The 21,380-nt window shown below is 38.4% G+C and overlaps 2 protein-coding genes across 3 annotated transcripts; one reads left to right on the forward strand and one right to left on the reverse strand.

Annotated features, from left to right (window-relative positions):
- The first annotated feature begins 680 nt into the window (after positions 1–680).
- LOC104940621 (B-cell receptor-associated protein 29) lies at positions 681–3,114 on the forward strand. Its single transcript, XM_010757271.3, has 8 exons — positions 681–933; positions 1,280–1,384; positions 1,604–1,704; positions 1,812–1,959; positions 2,136–2,271; positions 2,435–2,531; positions 2,642–2,742; positions 2,872–3,114. Exons 2-8 carry the CDS (start codon positions 1,293–1,295, stop codon positions 2,905–2,907), a joined length of 711 nt encoding a protein of 236 aa, XP_010755573.2. The 5' UTR covers positions 681–933; positions 1,280–1,292; the 3' UTR covers positions 2,908–3,114.
- Positions 3,115–4,792: 1,678 nt separating this feature from the next.
- Positions 4,793–20,139, reverse strand: LOC104940680 (solute carrier organic anion transporter family member 1C1). 2 transcript variants are annotated; one of them, XM_019275514.2, is made up of 15 exons: positions 19,892–20,139; positions 16,295–16,464; positions 14,057–14,198; positions 12,997–13,129; positions 12,693–12,814; positions 12,372–12,518; positions 11,849–11,947; positions 10,902–11,150; positions 10,012–10,176; positions 8,141–8,336; positions 7,720–7,885; positions 7,266–7,450; positions 6,660–6,724; positions 6,328–6,445; positions 4,793–5,263 (listed from the first exon to the last, which is right to left on the reverse strand). In XM_019275514.2, the coding sequence occupies exons 2-15, from the start codon at positions 16,388–16,390 to the stop codon at positions 5,038–5,040; spliced, it is 2,109 nt and encodes a 702-aa protein (XP_019131059.1). In that variant the 5' UTR covers positions 16,391–16,464; positions 19,892–20,139; the 3' UTR covers positions 4,793–5,037. The 2 variants fall into 2 exon arrangements, with proteins under 2 accessions (XP_019131059.1, XP_019131060.1); XM_019275515.2 differs by lacking the exons at positions 14,057–14,198; positions 16,295–16,464; positions 19,892–20,139 and having other exon boundaries at positions 12,693–12,837; positions 12,997–13,123.
- Between the last annotated feature and the right edge of the window lie 1,241 nt (positions 20,140–21,380).

The raw sequence follows: 21,380 nt of genomic DNA on the forward strand, positions 1-21,380 counted from the left end.
GTGGAGAGGGCAGAATACACAGAATAGTCCTTGGAGCTGAATTCGGTCAGAGAAAGTCATTATTCAAAAGGAAGTGTGTACTGAAGACTACGCTCAATTCCCTTAGTCTCTGTTGTTGATGTGCAATACTTGTGCAATTTAAGTGTTTATGAGCAATCTCTTTGTGTTCCTTTGTATGAGGCACATAAAGACACAAAAAAGCAATCTTTTTCAGTCTTGGTAATGGATACGTTTTTTTTTTTTTTTGGAAAGAGCCTGTATCTGCTATTTCAGTGACTATTTATATGGTGTGTAAACAGAGCCCTTTATCCACACTGTTGGCTGTCTCTATCTCCTTGACACACAGGGAATATTTGGATTGGATTTACTGCAATAACTGCAAAATAGAAAGGACTTCCTACATCCTGCTCCTGTGGAAAAGCTATATTATAGTGTTAGATAACACCGCCCCCTTGTGGACATTTGTTTGGTTTCCCTTGTGCCAGAAAAGTCAACATACACAAAGGGGATATTAAAAGTATTAAATCTGCTTCTTTATTTATTTTTTATAGTGTAAATAAAGAGTCTGGATGTTCCTCCTGACATGACTATTTTTATACTGTGACATGAAATGTGAGAAGACACCAGCAAACCTGCTCACACACTCTCACACAGCACTGGAAAAAAAAAGGCCCAGGAGAAGCAACAGACAAATCTTAAACTCATCCAATAGAAAGCAAAGCTTTTTTCTCCGTTTGGTGAGTCAGGTTGTAATCTTTAACAAATCCAAAGGGGCTGTCCAGTGATGTCAACTGACCAGCAGCAGAGTTTTATTTAGGACTGTGGCTCCTCAGATGCTCACCAGCAGCTGTTGTGAATGTGTGTGTGTGTGTGTGAGCGCATGTGAGGCCTTGTCTGGACTTTCCCATTCCTCTGATCGAACAACTTTGTCTGGTAAGCCAACAACTCGATTTATCACTCGGAATAGATTAACCACCTCTGTAAACAAAAATAAGAACAACAGTTGACAATACTAATGCTGAAAAGTAAGAATAGACTTAGAGGTAAAAACCTATAAATAGAAAATGGGCTATGAATGCCTGCTGCAGATTGCCTGTTATATGTAGGCCTACAGTGTGTGTGCTTAGTCACTGTATAATATGAAAGAGCAGCTGAGTACAATAGTATATCATGTATATAGCTTAGTAGGCAAAAAGTTAAGGAAAATATAGGAGTATGTTTTGGATATTAACTTATTTCTTCTGCCACTTTGAGCTGATTAAACCTGTTTTCTCTTCAGGACATCAGTCACAATGACTCTGCAGTGGACGGCTGTGGCTTTCTTCCTCTATGCAGAAATAGCAGTCAACCTCATCTTGTGTATACCCTTCATATCAGCAAAGAGGTACTGCAATTTATGACACAAATCCAAAACATAATCAAAATTCATCCTGTCCATTTTATGAATCAATTGGAAAAAGATGTCCTGTTCAAGAGTTTGATTATAAATAACACATTTGACAAATGTAGTTCACAGAAATCACCAGCAGAGTGCATCCATGTTCTTTCTGAGTTGATCTACTTTATGTTACACTCACAGTGTCCTTCTTAAACAACTTTGTAGATGGCGTTCTGTATTCAACTTGAGTATATGGAACTGGTTATCTCCATATTGGAACAAATGCTTCTTTACCATGATCATGGTTCTTATTGTTCTTTTCTGTGGTAAGCAATCTGTTGTGAGTGACAGACATTAAATAATATTGAGTAGACTAATAACATGTTGTCAACATCAGCATAAGTCATGTTTTTGTCCTCCTGCCCATGCTCAGATGCTGTCCGTGAGGTGAACAAGTACTCAGGTCCTGAGTCCATGCAGGATGCCAAGGTGAACCCAAATGTGTACGACCATGTCCACATGAAGCTGTTCAGAGCGCAGAGGAACCTCTACATATCTGGCTTCTCTATCTTCCTCTGGCTGTTAGTGTCATTTCTTTCCACATTTATTAAAAATAATGGGACCTTACTTAACCTTTCCACACAACTCTCCACTTTCATACTCGACTTTCTGGGCTCCTGTCTTGTCTTGTCCTGGCTTTTCCTTTTTGCTTCCGGATCTCTTCACCTTTTTTTCCTCTCCTGTGAACTCATCGCAGTATCATGCGTCGAGTTGTCACCTTGCTAAATCAGGTTGCTGTCACCTTGGAGAACAGTGCAGGTCTTGAAGCGCAGATGGACAATGCTGTCAAAGCAGCTAAGCAGCACCAGGACGACAACCTGATGCTAAAACAAGTGAGACTAAAATCTTTTGTCATGTAGTCTCAAAGCCTGTGTCTCCTCCGTAAAACAGAATTTTGCATTTTCCAAAGTTCCTTTAGTATTGTTTCTGTGATTTGTATTTTGTATATGCTCTCTAGTCTGCTGTTGGTAATTAAGGAGAATCCTTTGTGCTCAGGCTCTCCTGGATGAGGAAAAATCCACGTCAGCAAAAAACCAGCAACTGAAGCTGGAAGTTGAGAAGCTGGCAAATCAAGTGAAGGCTGCTGAGGAGGGTGATTAATATTCACTTCCTTTACACAGGAGAGTCATACCTTTATAATACAGCACCCGTGGTATTATGAATGAAGCTATATAGAAAATTTACAGATGTTTGTGTGTGCAGCTCTGCGCAAGTCTCATGCTGAAGTGGAGGCCATGAGGAGGCAGGCTAAAGGCCTGGCACAAGAGTATGACAGATTATTGACGGAACACCATCAACTCCAGGTAAGCCACGTACATAAACACACACACACAGAGATGTACTTTAAATATCATAATATAGTAACTGCATATTAACCCTATGAATCCTGTGAGTGATTTGGTTTTCTGTTTTTACCTTTACTCGATCCACAGAATCTCCAGAGTGCTGCAGACAAAAAAGATCAGTAACCACAGAAAAACCGCGACACACGTTGTCAGGTGTTTGTTCCATGGATAACTTTTCTTCTCATTACACTACACTGTACTTTATGCAGTAGGCCATCAGAGGCCATGTCTGTATTAGCTTTTACAACTTTATTTTCCTCTTTAATGTTTGAACTGAAGCTTGTTTTTGTTTTTTATTTATGTTGAATGCTGAATTCTTACTAAAGTTACTTTATCATGAACTTAATATGTGTCGTTTGTGTTTTTGCATGTTAAATTTAAATGTTGTCTCATGATTATTGCTAAAACTATCATTTAATAATGATTTATACCTGACAACACCCTATAAATACATATACATAATACATATGCCATTATGCTAAACTTATTGTTGCTCTAGAGATTGTGCACTGGTTTACTCAAAGATTTATATATCAGAGCAACCCAATGGTGCCCTACTGTAAGAACATGATGACTAATGCATACCTTTTTTTGCATTTTTTATGGCAGTCATGAATTATAATATACTGATTTGGCACCCACCAGTACATTTCACACAGGCATGTCACATTTGTTTGGATTCATTACAAATCTTTAAACTAGGCTTAAGCTGTTTTATTATTTTTAAATTCTTGCAAATAATGTCAATGATCTTTCTTGACAGTTTGTAATTTTGTTGATGGTTTGGTCGGTATATGAGGAAGGAAATGTGAATAACAGCAACCCCCACGTAGCATGTTCCTCATTGTCATGCTGAGATCAATCGTGGAGTCTGTGAAAAGTCTCTGGTGCCACATTGACGCAGAATAGGATTACAGGTTGAAAACACAATGCAGTGAGCTTTATAATGAGGTGCCGATGTCGGTGTGGTAGCTTTTGTAACGAGCCTCATTGTATATACAATATACAGTACATGTAAGACTAAACAGTGTCCTATTATTAACTAGAACATTTCTAAAGAAATGTTGAGTGTGCCTGACTCTGGCCCCGTCGCCCCCATACATTATTACTAACACTGCTCAGTAAATTCAGTATTAATACAACAAGCGTCGTTTTTTTCCTTCCTTCCTTCCTTCCTTCCTTCCTTTTGTCGTTGTTTTCCATCCTTCCTTCCTTCCTTCCTTCCTTCCTTTTGTCGTTGTTTTCCATCCTTCCTTCCTTCCTTCCTTCCTTTCATCGAGGTTTTCCTTCCTTCCTTCCTTCGTCGTTGTTTTCCATCCTTCCTTCCTTCCTTCCTTCCTTCCTTCCTTCCTTCCTTCCTTTCATCAATGTTTTCCTTCCTTCCTTCCTTTCATCGATGTTTTCCTTCCTTCCTTCCTTCGTCGTTTTTTCCTTCCTTCCTTCCTTCTTTTTTCCTTCCTTCCTTCCTTCCTTCGTCGTTTTTTCCTTCCTTCGTTCCTTCCTTCCTTCCTTTTGTCGTTGTTTTCCTTCCTTCCTTCCTTCCAATGCTGCACCCCCCAAATTTATGAAATTTATAGCAGAAAATCACATGGCCCTTATTAACAGCATCATGGAAATGTTTAAACTTCTCATTAATGTTAAATCAAAAGTTGAGTTTGATCATTCAGGCAACCTTAGAAATAGACTGCCGAAGCCACAAAGCTTAATGCAATAGTAATCTTATTGAAGCAATACTTTCCAGACAGGAAGTGGAAGTGGGCTGATGTTCCTGTGTTGCCATTAGCTTTGATCGGCTCGTTGCCCTTTGTTCACAGGTTGAAATGCTTTCACTGGCTCAGTGTAGTTTATTCTACAGACCTGTTTAACGTACATATCTCTTCTGAACTGAAAGCAAAGCCAGTAACACATGACTTACACGATGCACCTTACTCAGGCATTTTAAATATGTTGACTCCAAAAATGTGTTTTTATCAAGTTTAATCATAAAAAAAACAAGACCAACATAGAAAATACAGCACAATTACATTCTTTTTTTTCTACAAAAAGTCTTCCATTCCTGAAAAACACAATTACATACAATTTTACATTCCAGCATATCTAAAATGACTTGTATTTCAGGTATCTTACAGCTACACAAATCCTGTACAAATATATACTCTGTGTGCTATGAAAAGTGTCCACAGTGTGTGTTCCTCTATACATCTGAGGTGCTCCGCAGAGTTAAGTCAGAAGAGATGAGGTCGCTGCTGAGGCTCACAAGCAAGTCTCTCTGTCAGGATTGCAGTCCGAGGCCAGTATAAACTGCTCACAGTGTATGGAGTTGTTCTCCTCTTTCCTTAGCGACTCCAGCTCTGCACTCCCATTGGTCAGAGCATATTTCTCTTCTCTCTTAATGTGTCTTTTAAGTAGTGCGAAGCCTGAAATACAAAGGAAGAAGGAGACTGTCCTCAAGCCCAATGTCAGACCCAGGTACACGATCCTGCAAAAAGAAGAAAGCAACTGTCTGTTAGTAAATGAACTGAAAGAAAATGTCAAGCTACATGTCCCTGAGGGTAAGACATAATTCAAGTCTCCAACATTCATGAAGTCTTGTAGTTCTATGAATGTCGCTGCCCATAACAATAAAAAAATACACTAGTGGATTTTAATTTGCTTCGTATTGATGTTTTTTGCTGAAATATTAACATTAAACCCATTATTGTGACAAAGACACTTTTTACTTTCTGTACTACTAATCCTACACCCGTACTACCTCTAATGATAATTTGTATTTAGCACTACTATTATTCTAAAGTAACAATACTGCAGACTAGTACTAGTATCACCAAAATGGTCTAATCTGGGGCAGAAGGGAAGCGCAGATTCCAAAAATATTGGGACTCTAAGTAAAATAAAAATAAAAACTGAATGCAATGATTTGCAAATCTTTTGCAACCTATAGTAAACAAGAAGGATAAATATTTTTGATGTTGAAAATGACAATGTTCGAACACTAACATTTAATTGTTTTTTGTCAATAGACCTGCAGCATGTTCCAAGTTTAGACAGGGGCAGCCACCACAGACTGGGAAAGTTGTTGAATACTCAACAAACACGTTTGGAGCATTTAATAGGTTGATTGGTAACATGTTATTGTATCATGATTGAAGGGACATCCCCGAAAGACTCAGTCTTTTACAAGCAAGGCTGAGGTAAGGTCTACTACTTTGTGAAAAACTGTGTGGGCAAATCCAACAGTATGTGGATGAGTGAATGATTCTCAACGTTTGTTGTTAGTGTTTCTTAATGTTTCTCAACACACAGTTGCAAGAAATTTAGGGATTTCTACAACATCTCATTAAAAGATTTAAAGAATTCATAAAAATCTCTGCAGTTATAGGGTGAGGCTAAAAACCTAACATGATTGCATACTACATACAGTATTTGTAGCACTAGTGGTTAGAATCTCAAAACAGCAACATTTGATAAGCATGACTGGACACAGCAGGCTTAGTGAATATCACATATAGAGTTCTATAATAAAAGCCCTACAGATCCAATTACCTGTAAGCTGAGGTGTTATATATTCTGCAGGCTCCTCTTCCTCCACACGTCTTGTATCCCCATTTGAGACATGTTGTGTCGATTATGGCTCCAAAGTATATAGGGGCAGGTATTCCAGCTGTTGTCCAATTTAAAATAACACATAGCATGTTTCACATTTTAGAAATATTTAACGATAACCTTCAAGTAATGATTTGTTTCCACACACATTATTTCGTTACTTCTGCTTGCTCTAACATATAGGAGACAGCTCTTATGACATTTCTGTGCACCTGACATTCACTCTAAGTAGATACTGTAGTAATGTACAGAATACCAAAGATGGTTCTCACCAAGGGTGCGAGTGGCCAGCGTGTGAATTCCAAGAGCAAGGGATTTCAGCTCAGGTTTTATGCACCTATAGAAACAAAACCAAGGTATTAAAGGTCCAGTGCGTAGGATTTAGTGCCACCTAACAGTGAAGTTGCAGATTGCAACCAAATGAATACTCTCCTCACCGCCTCACCCTCTGCCTCTAAGCATGTAGGAAAAAGTCTGGCTGCAAAATTCACATTAAGAGCAAAAGTCCATATAAAGATCAATGTTTGTTATGTCTGCTCAGGGCTACTGTAGAAAAATGAAAACTGACTCCATGGAAAAGGACCCGCTCTCTCTGTAGATACAGAGGGCTCATTTTAATCTTATTTTTAGCTGATTATACACTAATGAGACCTTTGAAAACTCAAAGAAGGACAATTATTTACAATTTTTGTACTGGAAGTGCATGAACATTACACTGATGAGATGTTTCAAGCTACAAAAGTATTAGTTTCAGTTATTTATGAAATAGCTCCACTGACACCGCATCATATGCAAGTGATCAAATTCTTTGATAGCACCAGAAAGTGTAATCTGTCAAAGAAAGACAAATAATAGTCTACAAATAGGTTATGATTGACCTGACAAGCAGCATGAAGCCAGGTGTTCCCCCAAGAGAGATGATGAAGGAACTGAGGACGGACAAAGCCAGGAAGTAAGGAAATATTTTGTCACAGTTGTCTCTGTGTGGACACTGGCCCAGAGTGGCCGTCAGGTTGCCTGGTTGGGTAGAAGCGAGTGCTATACACCTGCAATTGTCAAACACCTGACAAAGAAGAAAACAAGGTTCATCGATAATATATGAGCACAGCAGGAAACACTTTGCCTGTAAGTAAATGAAAATACAACGGAAATGTCTGTGTTACTCTGAAGGCATCTGGTATTGGGGAGCAGTAAAAACTATTGCATATATGAATGAAACACAGCAATTAAGCCCAAATATTGTTGTTTTATTCTTTTTAGGTTTATGTTTGTTAGTCATCTGTTAGACTGAGAAATATGAGTGTGTCATGAAGTCAGTGATGTGTGTCTGACCGTATTTCTGCCAGATCCAGTGGAGGAGGCACATCCAGCCAAGCACGGTGACACATAGGTGATCCCGTTCTCTCCACACACTGGATCCCACTCCCTTATTGAGCACAAGCAACCCGAATTGCAGTCAGAGAAGAGAGACGGTTCCTTATAAGACAAGCCTTCCACTCTGCATGTAACAACATAAAAAAAAATGCATATATTATTGACAGCTCACGCTGAAATATTGATTGAATTGAGAAGCCACAACCGTGCGTTCATGGAATATGACTATAGAGACAAAGCAACACACCACATAAAGAAACGTGGTATGTGTGTTAGCTGTACTAATTAACTAGAGAATTCTCAAATCCAAACCTAGCTCCGTCTTGTGAATATTACCTATTCCTCAAGACAGAGGGAAATGTATTCAGACATCACATACCCGGTATATGAAACTGTGATGCCTGCCACCTTGGAGTTCTCACAGCCCATGGCTAAGAAAAAGATTGACAGGAAGTAGCCCAACAGAGAGGTCCCAAAGGCAAATTTGGCTGCTCCCATGATACCTAGCTTGTACTTCTTCATGACAACCCCTCCAGAGAACATCCCCAGGGCCACAGCCGGGATGTTGATCATGCCTAGTCAAACAGGAGAATATAATGGATTTTTTAAGGTACAGGTACAGGTAGGAAACAACATGAACAGGCAGCAATATCCAGAGACGGGTACTAGAGTCTTCAACTTAGGCTTGAGTCACACTTGTAAGATCTCACTGTGTGAGATTTATTTACATTTTTTATTTATGTATAATTACTCTTTCCATTTCACGCTTGGAATGAGACGGCGAGTTAAAGAGGTTGCAATCCACAACTACACTGCTAGATGTCACTAAATCCTGCACATTGGTCCTTTAAGTAACACAAACAGTGATTTGAGATTCTACCTTTGGGATCTGGGACTCAAGCACATTAACATTATGGAAATATTTGATGAGTTGAATGTCATCTCCTCAGTTATTATCATACATAATTAGGCATCTAGTGTACATGGCCACAGACGGTGATCACACCTGCAGCTGCTGTGCCATTTGTAATAACCTTTGGCTGTAATTACTTCACATAAGCCCCAAACAAAATAATCAGTAATCACTCTGCGGTATTTAATTAAAGGATGCTGCATTGACCACTTTAAACGTCTAAAATCGCACCTGAATACACACCCATATTAATGAACCTGGACAATTACCACGCATGTTTATCTCTGCATCAGCTGACGTTAGCTTTGTAGCTTAGGGAGGTTAACTTGATTGGATTGGTGTTTGCTGAATATTTTACAAAGATGTGTGAGTGTCATGTTGCCACACTTGCTGGCTTTGCCATACTTAAGATAAGAAATGGTCTGGCTAACATTAAACTGAGAGAAAGAACTTGTTAACATTAATTTATTAAGGCAGGTTGCACATTTATTATAGGAGGTTAGAGGGATGAGGGATGTGAACTGTGTAATCTTACAATAAGTTAGTTATTATTGAGTATTGATTGCCTTGAGTAACATCTACTCTAAATCTTTTTTTTTTTGGTAGTACTTGGTTTATACTAGAGCTCTATGTTCATGTGACAAGGCCAAATAATTAACTTTAAAGGAAAAGGAAAGCTTTCATTGTGTATTTATCATTTCTGATACAGTACTGAATATTCTAATAGATTAACGGTAATACAGTGCATGCTTTGAATTCCTTAGATACTGGGTCTTGACTTGGACTTGCAGAAAAATGACTCGTGAACATCTCTGGCAACATCGCTCCCTAAAAGCGATCAAAGTCAGAACTCTCTCATTCATATTTCATGTAAAGTGAACTGAAGTCATGTCGTGAAAAATGAAAATGAATTTTGATGGCTGAGAGGATATGGAATGCATCATCCAACATCCTCATCGATCATTCATTTATGTGGATGAAAACAGCTATGCTATTACGCTGTCTCCAATTCCATCAGGATGATTTAATAATTGCTCTCATTATATGTGTGTTTTCTTTAAATCAATGTTTGTCATTTGAGAATGACCAATGATTGCCATAAACCTGATTGTCGTTTGAAGCTGCAGTGTTTACTGTAGACGGATGTGGGAGTTGGAACATAAAATATTCATCAAAAGCTGGCTCATGAAACACTTATGATGACCGTCCAGCTCACATCACTTTGCACCCTTAAAAAATTTCCTTTCAGTGAGGCAAAACAGCTTTTGAATCGAATGACCAGGCAAAATTCATCCAAACAAGGTAAACATTATGAATTATGGAAATACTCTGCTTACCCATAAGAAAATTGGCTTTTGATGCTGACTGGCCATAGTGTTGCTCAATATATTTGGGTTTGTAGGTAACCATCCCGATGAGAGAGTTGAACTGAATGATGGTTACGCATAAGTAGATGATGTACACAGGATTTCCAAGGAGACTCTTCACTGTGGGCACAAATTCTGCATGGGGAAGTTTATGAATGGCACATAAATGTAGGCTTTGCCACTTTAAACACATCATGCTTGTGTAACATTTTTATAATTCACAGATTTAGACAGTTCAAATTCATAAGATAAATAACGTTTTTTCAAAAAATCAGCTTGCACTTGTGAGAGAATTGTAAGAATACTGTGGGTCAATAAAGGTCTGTTAGAGAAAGTTACAGTAGTAGCTGTCAGATAAAGCTTTGGCAAAGGACAAGGCTGCAAGGAACATCTAGAGAGATACGGAAAGAGACAGAACATTGTGGCCCTGAAGTGCTTCTCCTCAATAATGTACTGTGTGTACTACAATGTACAAAAGAATACATCGACCTGTAATATTATTTTTTTATCATATTACAACTAGAATTAGTGATCGTATAATTCAAATATATAACTAGTTTCCTTCATTTTTACAAATTCAAAATTCAAAACAAATTCAAACAGCTGGACTGAAAAGGGGAAAGACAAATTTAGTAACTAAAACAAAACATGGATGTATGACTTGCAGTGCAGATACACCTTTGTAATGTTTTTACAATTCACAGACTTAGATCAATTCGTGAAAAGAAATGAAGCTCTTCAAAAAATCAGCTGCGAGAGAAAGTTAGCAGTAGAATATATAACATCCCTAAAGATTCCACTGACTCTCTACAAATTATAATGCCAATACTAAATACCACTTGGTGTGACTATAATCATACCTTTGGTCATCTGATGTAAATTAGCTGGCTCTTCAGGTCTGAACTTGTGCTCCATTGTTGGGGAATCTTTGATAAACCTGGTTTGCTCTGGAGTGCAGCTGGTATCGTGTTTATCCACAGGCATAGGCAGCGATTTAGGCAGGAACCAGAACGGAACAGCAGACATGAGGGTGATAGTACCAGCAATGAGGTAGCCCAGCCACCACGCCCCCACCCAACGGGCATCACCAGGGGTAATAGTCACCGTCTCTGCGTAGAGATAAGAACCCTATCAGCACAGCATGTAGATGCAATTTTACACTTGGTTATATTCATTTCTAGGGCAACACAAGCGCAATATATAGAGAGAGTCAATGCTTTAAATACGCTTGACACACAATGTAGGGCAGTTAAGTTCAAAGGCAACATGAGTTGATGTCTCCTGACTTGTTACAGAGAAAGGTTTACAACAGCTTCAAAGTGTTTCCCAGTCAGATTATACTGCATCACAGGATTTACCCTGCCCTAATTCATTACTTACTGGTATGTGTTATATATATGTCTTACGCACCTTTAACAATGTCATGTACTGTACAATGATAATCCATAACAACAATTTAGCAACCACAATACTGTCATTTAAAGAGATAGTCTGGGTATTTTGAAGTGGGGTTGTGTGAAGTAGTAGTAGTCAGAATTACAAGGTGCCATCTTTGAAACCTTTAGAAATGTGAACTCTCATTCCCATCCGATCTTACAACAGGGTTGTTCTGAATATAGGTAAGAATAGGCAGAAGTTTTACAGTCAGTGCCAAAGAAAAAAAGGCTGTCTGACAGCAAGGTAATGTGGTGAAAATATTCTTAATACAGTGTACACTAAAATTGAGTTCATAGCTCTGCTTCTGTGCACTTACAAAATACCAAAACATTCCCTTTAAGTCAGATCAGTTAGATGACAGTGTATTCACCCATGTCCACATAGCCAATGTCAACGTAGATCTTGGCACACAGCGAGCCCAGCAGGTACCCAAAGACAGGACCAATAACTGCTATGGTTTGGACACATCCTAGAATATATGACAAAGAAAGGTAACATTCATCATCTACTAACATACATCAGCAAACAAACATTACAGCCTACTGTATGTTGGGGTGCAACAGGTTCATTTTTGAGATTTATCTTCATTTGGTATTTTGCACTGTGACACATTCCATTATATAATGCAGTCAATTTACTGACTATTTTTAACATGTAGTTAGAAGGTGAGATCCACCTACTCTCAATTAATCCTTAGAACATCCTATATACCTGCTGATACATACAGTCTACTCATTTCAGCCACCACTGTATCACTACTTTGTTTTTCAGTTGTATATAAAACCATTTTAGTCAACTATACAAATTTATAGAAATCCACCTCCTGACTTAATTACAATGATAATTAAGTAGACTTTTGGTATTGTGCAAAGCATAAACAGTGAGTACATTACCAATATAAAAGGCAGCATTTTCGGATTGTGCATAATCATCAATATAAGAGATTCCCAGAGGCTGTACTGGAGTCTCTCCGATCCCACGCAGGACGTTGCCGAGAAACACATAGATCCACATCGAAACACTGGACTCCCGCTCACAGCCTACAGTTCCAAATGAAATCAGAAAAATTAGATAATGATTTAAAATTCAAATCCTAAAAAGTAACGTAACGTAATGATGACTCCTTAATCCATGCATGTCTATCTATCTATTCCTACATTTTCACCACAGATAGAAATGAGCTATGTATAAATGGATTCTACTCCTCATCTTACCTCTAGAGAGCAGTATAGAGGGTCTGTCACCTGTCCTGGTGGACTCAGGTGAGCTTTCTGGACATGGAGAGAGGTTGTTGGTTGAATTCACTGTAGCTCTAACTGATGTTTCGATCTTATAGCTGCGTACAAAATACCAATGTGACTGTTAAACAAGGGAAGGGAGAAAGCATCAGGTATCGTTAGATACTCACAATGTGGAGCACAAATACAGATAGTACATGTTCAAAGTGCAACAAATGCTGTCTCTATATTGTGTTGAAGACTTAAATGAAAGACGTATACAGATATGACATTTGCCTACCGGCCAATGATGAAGTGAGGCATCGCAATCAAGAAAGTCCCGAAAGACATCAATATACATCCGACTGCTATGATCTTGGGACGGTGGAGTTTGGCTCCAAAATAGCTTACAAAGGCAATCACCAACAAATTCCCTACAGAGTGAGATGATCAGAAAAGGAGGTTGCAAAGCGTTAAATACAAGACCTGCTGTTTTTAGTTGGTGTCTTCTACAAAGGCTGTATTACATCCATCTAACAGCTTCAGAATATCAAGTATTTTTTAAAAATCAGAATCACTCATCTAAATCTGACAAATGTAACCTCTTGTACTGCTTCTGATCCAGTTGTCACTGGAAACACATCATGTCTGTGAGGTGTTCACGTAGTTTACTGCATTTTATTAATTAGACTGACAGGCAGTAGGATCACAACCTTCAAGAGATATACACACAGAGGAAGCTAGTCTTTATTCATTCAGACAGCCTTGGCATACAGAAACTTTGCTTTATTCAAGAAAGCTTTAGTAAACAGCGCATAGCTTTTTCATAAAATGTGTTTCCCTCGTTAAGACACTGCTTTGTTAAGCTGTCACTCAATGTTCATTTTGAAAAACTGCATTGACTAGACTACATCTCTTTAATATTTCTTTATATGCAAACTGTGTTTTTAAAAAAGGTCAGATATGTCTCCTGACTCCACTGCTAGTATATCATTTACACTATCAACATCCCCTACCAGAGAACTGTATATTTATGAGGCACACGCTCGCAATATTACATATTATTCATTCAATTTCCCCAGTCTGTTGTGTGACTGCACAAACGTTTATAAAATCCCTTGATTCCAAGTCTATGTGCTGTAGCTTCAAAGGATTATCTGCTCATTAAAAGTCAATTAGGTATGCGACCAGTAACTATTCAATGCTCAAAGGGGATGCATATATTCTATAGTGTTGAGCCAGCTGACATGCTGAGGACATATTCTTGGCTTATTGCTTTAGCATCTAATTGTTTAAAGGTATGTACTTTAGTTCCCAGCCAGTACATAGACACATGGACAAAATGGAAGTGAGAAACTCACCTATTTCAAAGCTCCCATCTATGATTCCAATCAGATAACTGGGGATGTCAAATCGCCTCTCTAGCTGTGTAATTGTGCTTTTCATGTAGCTGCCAGATAAAGCTTTGGCAAAGTAGGCAAAGGACAAGGCTGCGAGGAACATCTACAGAGATACAGAGAGAGACAGAACACTGTGTCAAACAAAGAGGCCCTGAAGTGCTTCTCCTCAATGATGCACTCAATGTACTTGTTGTACTACAATGTACAAAAAGAATATATCAACCTGTAATATTATTTTTTATCATACTACTAAAATTAGTCATAGTACAATTCAGATATGTATGTATGACTTGCAGTGCAGATACACCTTTGTAAAAGGAAATGAACGTATTGTTTAGTGTCCTCCTTTTGCTAAGCTACATGTGGACACTGACAGTCAGTAACAAAGGGAGGATTAGTGGCAAAGTTTGAGAGGACATAGACACATCCACTGCACCATGAGCTGACAGACTGGCCGACATGCAGAGTAATTGGAAACAGGTGAGAGGTAACCACAGCCTTAGGGATGAAAATAGCCTGAGCTTAGAGGAGCCCCATGCACCCCCTGACCAATACAGACACACACACACACACACACACACACACACACACATTTCACAAATTCAGTTATCCAAGTTAGTCCAATGTCTAGAAAGCAAATAGGAATTCACATATCACTTTTGACAATAATTGTATTATTATTATTATTGTCACAAATTGGCAAGAGCAAATGTGACATTTACTTAAAGCAAGAGTAATTTATTGAAACTAAAATGAACCCAAATCATAGGACAAGCAAAAGACATTGTTGCGGGGAGGATGCCAGGCTGTAGAAAGGGAAAGACTGAGTGAACACAAGGACCAGCTTTTAAAACCCAAGGGCCAGGCGTGCTTAATCAGCTGATGACCCTCCAATGTCAGACAATTAACATTAAGGATACATCCATGTTGGTTATCTAAAATCTCAAAATGAATACAGCTCACATTTTGCATTTTGTTACATGTTTCCCACTGAATGGGCTCCAACAGTGGAGTCAAGAGAGAGCGGTGGAGCTACTGTATGGCAACTGCCTGGGTGGTCTGAAGCTGATTAATACTGTATATCTCTTAATACTCAATATGCATTCATCCATCCAAAATCTATACTTGCATTAGTTTGTGTTGTCACTGTTTACATGTAGAACACATGCACAGTATGTAGACTAACATAACAATCCTAAACAAATATGCAAAACCCTGTTCTGAATATCAGCAACACGCGTGAGCTCCATGCAAACAATAACCCTTTCTCTATATTAACATGTGAATGTTGTATCAAAAGAACCACACTGAGGTTCATTGTAGGATTATCACACACAGAAGGAAAACACACAGGGGGAAAAAAGGCAGCATGACTGGAATTCCTTAACATTGTTGCTTATTGTTGACCAAGTATTTCACTAAGCAGCTTTTTAAATTATTGTCCAGTATGCGTCACAATCCAATAAAGAGGCACAGACCCTCTAACCTCTTTTACTGAAGCACAAACTTTGTCTTAGGAATTTTTCACAGCGACCTAATATCCAAAGGACCAAAGGGCGCTGAGATCTGCTGCAGTCAACACCTTGCATCGTCTTCAATTAGCGAGAAACATGCAGCACGCTCAACTGGAACTTTCAGTGGGTGTTCAAACATTTATGCATTTACATCAACATACATAGAAGACAGCTAAAGTGGTTTTATTCGACTAGTCAGCTGTAAAAAAAAGCTTTTTAAATTACCTGAAGAAATTGCAGTACAGCATAGGTGCCTGCAGCTATGGATTGACATACACGGAATACACATTTTACACTAAGCTCTAATGTACCTCTGACATCAATTAGATGCCATCTTTCTGACATACACTTGATCCCAATCATTGGAGTGATCCTCTGATACTGTTTCTCCTCTAAGCCAGTTAGGTGACTTTGTAAACGACAGACATACAGTATGGGCCCTCAGGCTGAAACATTTTAAACATGTTCTTATAACCATTCTCTGCTATACAGTGTTTTATTTACTCTAAAACGGTTTCTCCTCTAGGCCAGTTAAGTGACTTTGTAAATGACAGACATGTGGGCCCTCACTCTTATAGCCGCTCTCTGCTATATAGTGTTTTGGTTGGTACATAATCTCCACCTTGGCTTGTGTAACTGTGCCTATGTGTTTATTTTTTCATTGTTTTCCCACAAAGTACAGTACCTTCAGATTGGGATGGCAGGAGTTCTTCATTGTGGAGGAGGTAGGGTTGTTGTCTGGAGTCCAGCTGCCTGTGGCTGTGTTGTCCATCTTCTTCATGGCAGCCTTTACTGTACTTTGCCTGAGCTGTGGTTTCTCTTTAAATGGTTTATTATGACTGTCCTCACTCACACCTGTTGGAAGAAATTCAAGTTTAGAAATGTGTCAAAGTCATTTGCTCAATAACAATTATTGTACTCATATAGACAGTCATCATTTTTCGTAATGGCTTATCCTTTGGGCGTGAGGTGGGATACTTCCTGAAAAGGTTGCCAGTTCATCATCAAGTCTGACACACATTCACATTTACATGCATACCTACAGAGTCAATAGAATCTCATTATAAGCCTACGTGTTAGGAATAGTATGTTCCCCAGACTGAAATAAGGTCAACCAACGTAGAAGCTGTATGAGCTTAAAACAATGGAACAACTGATAAATCTATTTATCCTAGCTCCATCAAGTTGCCTTCCATCAACTCCTGCTATATCACACTGTATTTGCACACTGTATCTTAAGTTAAACACATTATACAATCATGAATGGATGCATTTACTTTACTGGCCAACAACAGTGCAGAGTCTGCACACAGCATCCAATAAGCCTTGTGGGTTTGCACAATGTCAAACCTTTGAACAAAACTCAGTTGATCGGTCGCTGTACTAGCAGCTGGCATAATACCTTTGTTGTAAATAAAGACATTTTTTTGCAGCAGTTGGAAATTTTCTCCATGTTTTGCAAGAAACTAAAGTTTGCTCTTAATCTTGCTTTTCACCAATATAAAGATGACAAAGGCAACAAACCTCCCAAAATGTCATTAAACATGACAACCTGTGCTAATGAATAGGGTTTGAACCACAGTAGTGAAAAAAGAAAAGAAAAGAAAAGAGACTCTGGACAGTCTTCCAGCATTTTCTAAATCTGAGATTTTCTGAAAGGCCTAAAACGATTATGCAGAAATGTAACATGTGAAACACTGGTGCTCTGATACTATACTATACTGACCTATATAAATCCACTGACAATTTCAGTATGTATAAATCTGTGTGTTTATTGTGTCTTAGCTTTGGTTATCAGCTTTGTTTACAGTAAGCGTGACATTTAAAAATTCCTTTAAATACTTGAAATATTCGTTTTCCCACAAGAAGAAAAGACCCTGTAACCCTGGTGATAAATGGCTAAAGAAATTAATTAATAAATGAATGAGTCACATCACAAATCTCACCTTATTCAAACCTAGTAAACACAACTGACAGCTGTAGCTTTTAAAATAGGATGTAAATATCATTTAATGCAAGGCCAAGCAGAAGAGCAAAACATAACATTTTCTTAATCATCTGTGACATGATTGCAAGTGACAATTTCACGTATACATATAAATAATGACTATTGACCGTATTCACACCAAATTTAACATATAGGTCAGTTATGTATGCCTCCATCAACAGCACACATTACACTCAAGAACATATTGGGAAATAGAAAAAAGCCTCAAACACACTTAATAAGCTATACGGGTTTAACAAGCACAATATGTAGCTCAGTAAATGTGCTTATAACTGAGTCTTAGCGATATGAAACGCACAGCGAAAGAAAAAAAACAGCAGAACAAGCAGACTGCAGTGAAAATATGATGGCAGTAAAAACTAGATGTATAATAGAGAGCTTATAGAAAAACAAAACACAATCGTGTCTGAACTATTCTGGAAAATATTTTTTTTAGAAATGCTGGGGTAAATGCACATGCAGTATCTTTAACATGCAGGAAAAAGTCATGATCATCCTTCAACAACCTGAAAAAGCCACAAGAATATTTTCCTTTACTTCCGGTCTAATACCAGGCACCATATCATTCTGAACATTATAAATGTTCTAATTATCTATTAGTCTATTAGTTATATAAAATAATCTCTTCAGTGATGATACTAAGAGCTCTTTAGAGATGGTGAAAATGAACTCTGATGAGTGACAGAAAAACAAAGTAAAGTAAGTATTTACTATGATTACAGTGGCATGATTAGACTATAGTTTATTCGGTTTCATGAGAAATCTGGAGTCAACCAGCTAACTTCAGACGAGAGTAAAACCAAAAGATGATATTTGCATTAACTCTGTTTAGTCTGGTGTTTGTGAATGATGACACGATGAGAGAGAAAGCGATATAAGAAGGAGCACAGCAGTGACACAGAAAAGCCAGACTGTTAATTCAGTGACATGACAACTCCCTATGGATCCCTCCTCCATGCACCAAACCACACACAGCTTTGAACTCTGCAAAAACAAGAGAAAGAAATGGAGCTGTAGCTTTCACGCTCATCTAACCTTAATAAAGACACCCAGTGGAACTGGCACAGTGAGAATGTAAACAGTAAGAGTGTTACTCTTACATGCATAAAAGAAGCTCACTCATCTCTCATATGCCCATCTCTAATTGGTAGGCCAATTAGATATGGGCATATGAAGAGGAGCCATTCATCCCATTATATCATGGTGTAACAATAAGATGCAAGAGCTGTACTTTCATTTAAATGTGTCCCACGACAACTTCAGATATTACATCAGACTTGAAGCATGAAGCTTTTGTCTGCTTTGCTTCAGAGAGGCTGGTAATAGGCTTCATTCCCTATAGGCAAATATAGACAACTACCCTGTCTTCTTTCTCTCCAGGCTCACCATTGGATTCAGGCAAGACTGCCCAGTCATACAGGAGTGAGTTTCCTGCAGGTGAAGCATAAATCAGGTTTTTTTTTTTTTTTTCATGTTGGAGTGGAATAAAATGCATACAGATAAGCTACAGCTTATCCTCCCCGTTTCTTCACATGATGCACTCTTGGACATGGCCTTCAAATGTTTTGGTGATAAACTGACACAGCGCCCTCTGCACATTATATATAGCCTGCTGTATTAAAAGTGATTTATTGTCCAATTTAAAGGCAGTGGCTGGCTTCCTGATCAGGATTCTTGACATTAATCTACAAGTGTTTGGCTGCTGCAGAGAATGACATATGCATAACAACAAATCAACCTTTTTTGGTGGGGGGGTGTTAAACTCTTTGAAACAAACCGATTAAGACTTGAGATTCATGTCAAACTAACTCTTAAATACACACGCACACACACACCTATATATATATATATATATATATCTATATCTATATATATATATATATCGACGCAGTGAAGTTAACACTTTTATTTCTGCCTATAATAAACATAGCAGCAATCACGTTATCTCTGCTGAATTACAGTCATGTTATTTGCACTCGGGTTAATTAATCATGCATATCGAGAACCAGATGATCTTTCTCAGAATTCTGTAAATCCCCTGCTGTGTCCACGGACATCGTGTGCACTGCACCGGTTTAAATGTTTGTCGATGCGGAGTTGACCACAGTATTTTTTCTTCTATCGCTGCAATATTGAAATCACATCGCTTCAATTCAATAATGCAAGCCTTAGACAAATGACATGTCAATGAAATATAATATAAAAAATATAATTTTTCAATGACTGGGAGGCTTAATCAAAAAAATAAAATAAAAAGAACATCATGATACTTACCCAACTCGAAGCTTCAGCTTCCCTTCACGGCGTCTTTAACTTCTTATGTCGAAATAAACAGTGAGGCAAAAAGAATCCCGTTTGTTTCACAAATGAAACGACCCTCTTCCCCTTCAAGTCACCCACTCACACTGATCACCTCCTCATACAGCGGAGAACAGAGTGTTTCAATGAGAGCGGCGGGGTGGATACAGAGCACCGTGTTCACACTGAAGCACACGTGATGCGCCAAAAAGCTGCTAAAACTACTTCACCCACACCACATCCCAGCTTTTCCACTGAGCTCTAACGAGCTGCGAGACGTGTCTGCAGTGTGTCAGTGAACACAACACCAGTGGTTAATTAATATACTGGACCTGCAGCATGTTGCAGCATGACATCCATTTCTGTGTGCTGCTTTCCCCATCATTTTGTTCAAACGTGCAAATTATTCTCCTCCTGCTGTATGTAATGTTCACAGCTGATGAAGATGGCTCATGTAATTACAAATGTGCTAAATCATATCATGCAGATTACACACGCACACAAGGACACATATATAATCCTTGAGAAAATGTGCTTCACTTCATGTTTATCTTTACTTTTAACAGTTAAGTGGAGTATACATGGGCCTTTAAACTATTCAGTCACTATGAAATCAAAAGGATAACTGTCTTGCATCATGATCTATGTGAGCAAGTCAGTCATTCTAAATAATGCAGATGCTCTTTGACTGAATCAATATCATGTAACTGCGTCCAGCTTCATTAAAAAGAGACGTGTCACCAGGAAAACAGGCTCGCAAATCAGATTGAATCATGTTTCACGATAAAGTGAACTGAATTTGTCTTTACCCCGGAAAATAATGGAATGGAGTTGGTACATAACAAGGTGTATTACAGTCTGAAGCTCATCATGACTCTAACTTTGGACTGTTGGTGCTGTTAAAATGTAAAAAACAAAACAAAACATTTGAAATATGGAATTCAAAATTTTCCTCAACTCACTGCCAAAGACATTTTAAAAAGCCTAAAACAAGAGGGTACCAATGCACCTTTAATGCTCAGCTGCCGGATGAAAATGCATCTTTAGATAAGGTCATATTTCCCCTGTTGAGCTTACTGACACACCAGGTGGTCAGACCTCATTTCTCAAGTTTCTCTGTTGCTATGGGGATAACTGCTCTATACACGGCAGACACACTTGTTATGAACATGTCCACACCCATCTCTATGGCTTCAGGGGTAGGTTAATATAATCTATTAAGGTAAGCACTCAAAGTCAGATACAGAATTGACTATGGTGCTAAAATGCTCTATATTAATTTCTTCTTCTGATTTGTTTTATTGCATTTCCTGTTCTTGCAGCTGCAGTCAGGTAGGAGTGGCACTTCAATGCTTTGTGCTTAGATTCTAGTATTGCATAATAAGATCTGAGCTGAAATTACAGTGTAGTGAAACTATATAGTGATAGGAGTGGGGAATAATGATAATAAAATGTTTATGTCTCT

Source organism: Larimichthys crocea, chromosome XXI, assembly GCF_000972845.2.
Source record: "Larimichthys crocea isolate SSNF chromosome XXI, L_crocea_2.0, whole genome shotgun sequence".
Classification (NCBI taxonomy): domain Eukaryota; kingdom Metazoa; phylum Chordata; class Actinopteri; family Sciaenidae; genus Larimichthys; species Larimichthys crocea.

Coding starts and splice junctions, on each gene's coding strand:
- LOC104940621 (XM_010757271.3), top strand. CDS start 1,293: ATGACTCTGCAGTGGACGGCTGTGGCTTTCTTCCTCTATGCAGAAATA. Junction 1,960..2,135: donor TTCTCTATCTTCCTCTGGCT/GTTAGTGTCATT, acceptor AACTCATCGCAG/TATCATGCGTCGAGTTGTCA. Junction 2,532..2,641: donor AGTGAAGGCTGCTGAGGAGG/GTGATTAATATT, acceptor TTGTGTGTGCAG/CTCTGCGCAAGTCTCATGCT.
- LOC104940680 (XM_019275514.2), bottom strand. CDS start 16,390: ATGAAGAAGATGGACAACACAGCCACAGGCAGCTGGACTCCAGACAAC. Junction 7,451..7,719: donor CTGGATCTGGCAGAAATACG/GTCAGACACACA, acceptor CTTCTTTGTCAG/GTGTTTGACAATTGCAGGTG. Junction 5,264..6,327: donor TATAACACCTCAGCTTACAG/GTAATTGGATCT, acceptor TTCTTTTTGCAG/GATCGTGTACCTGGGTCTGA.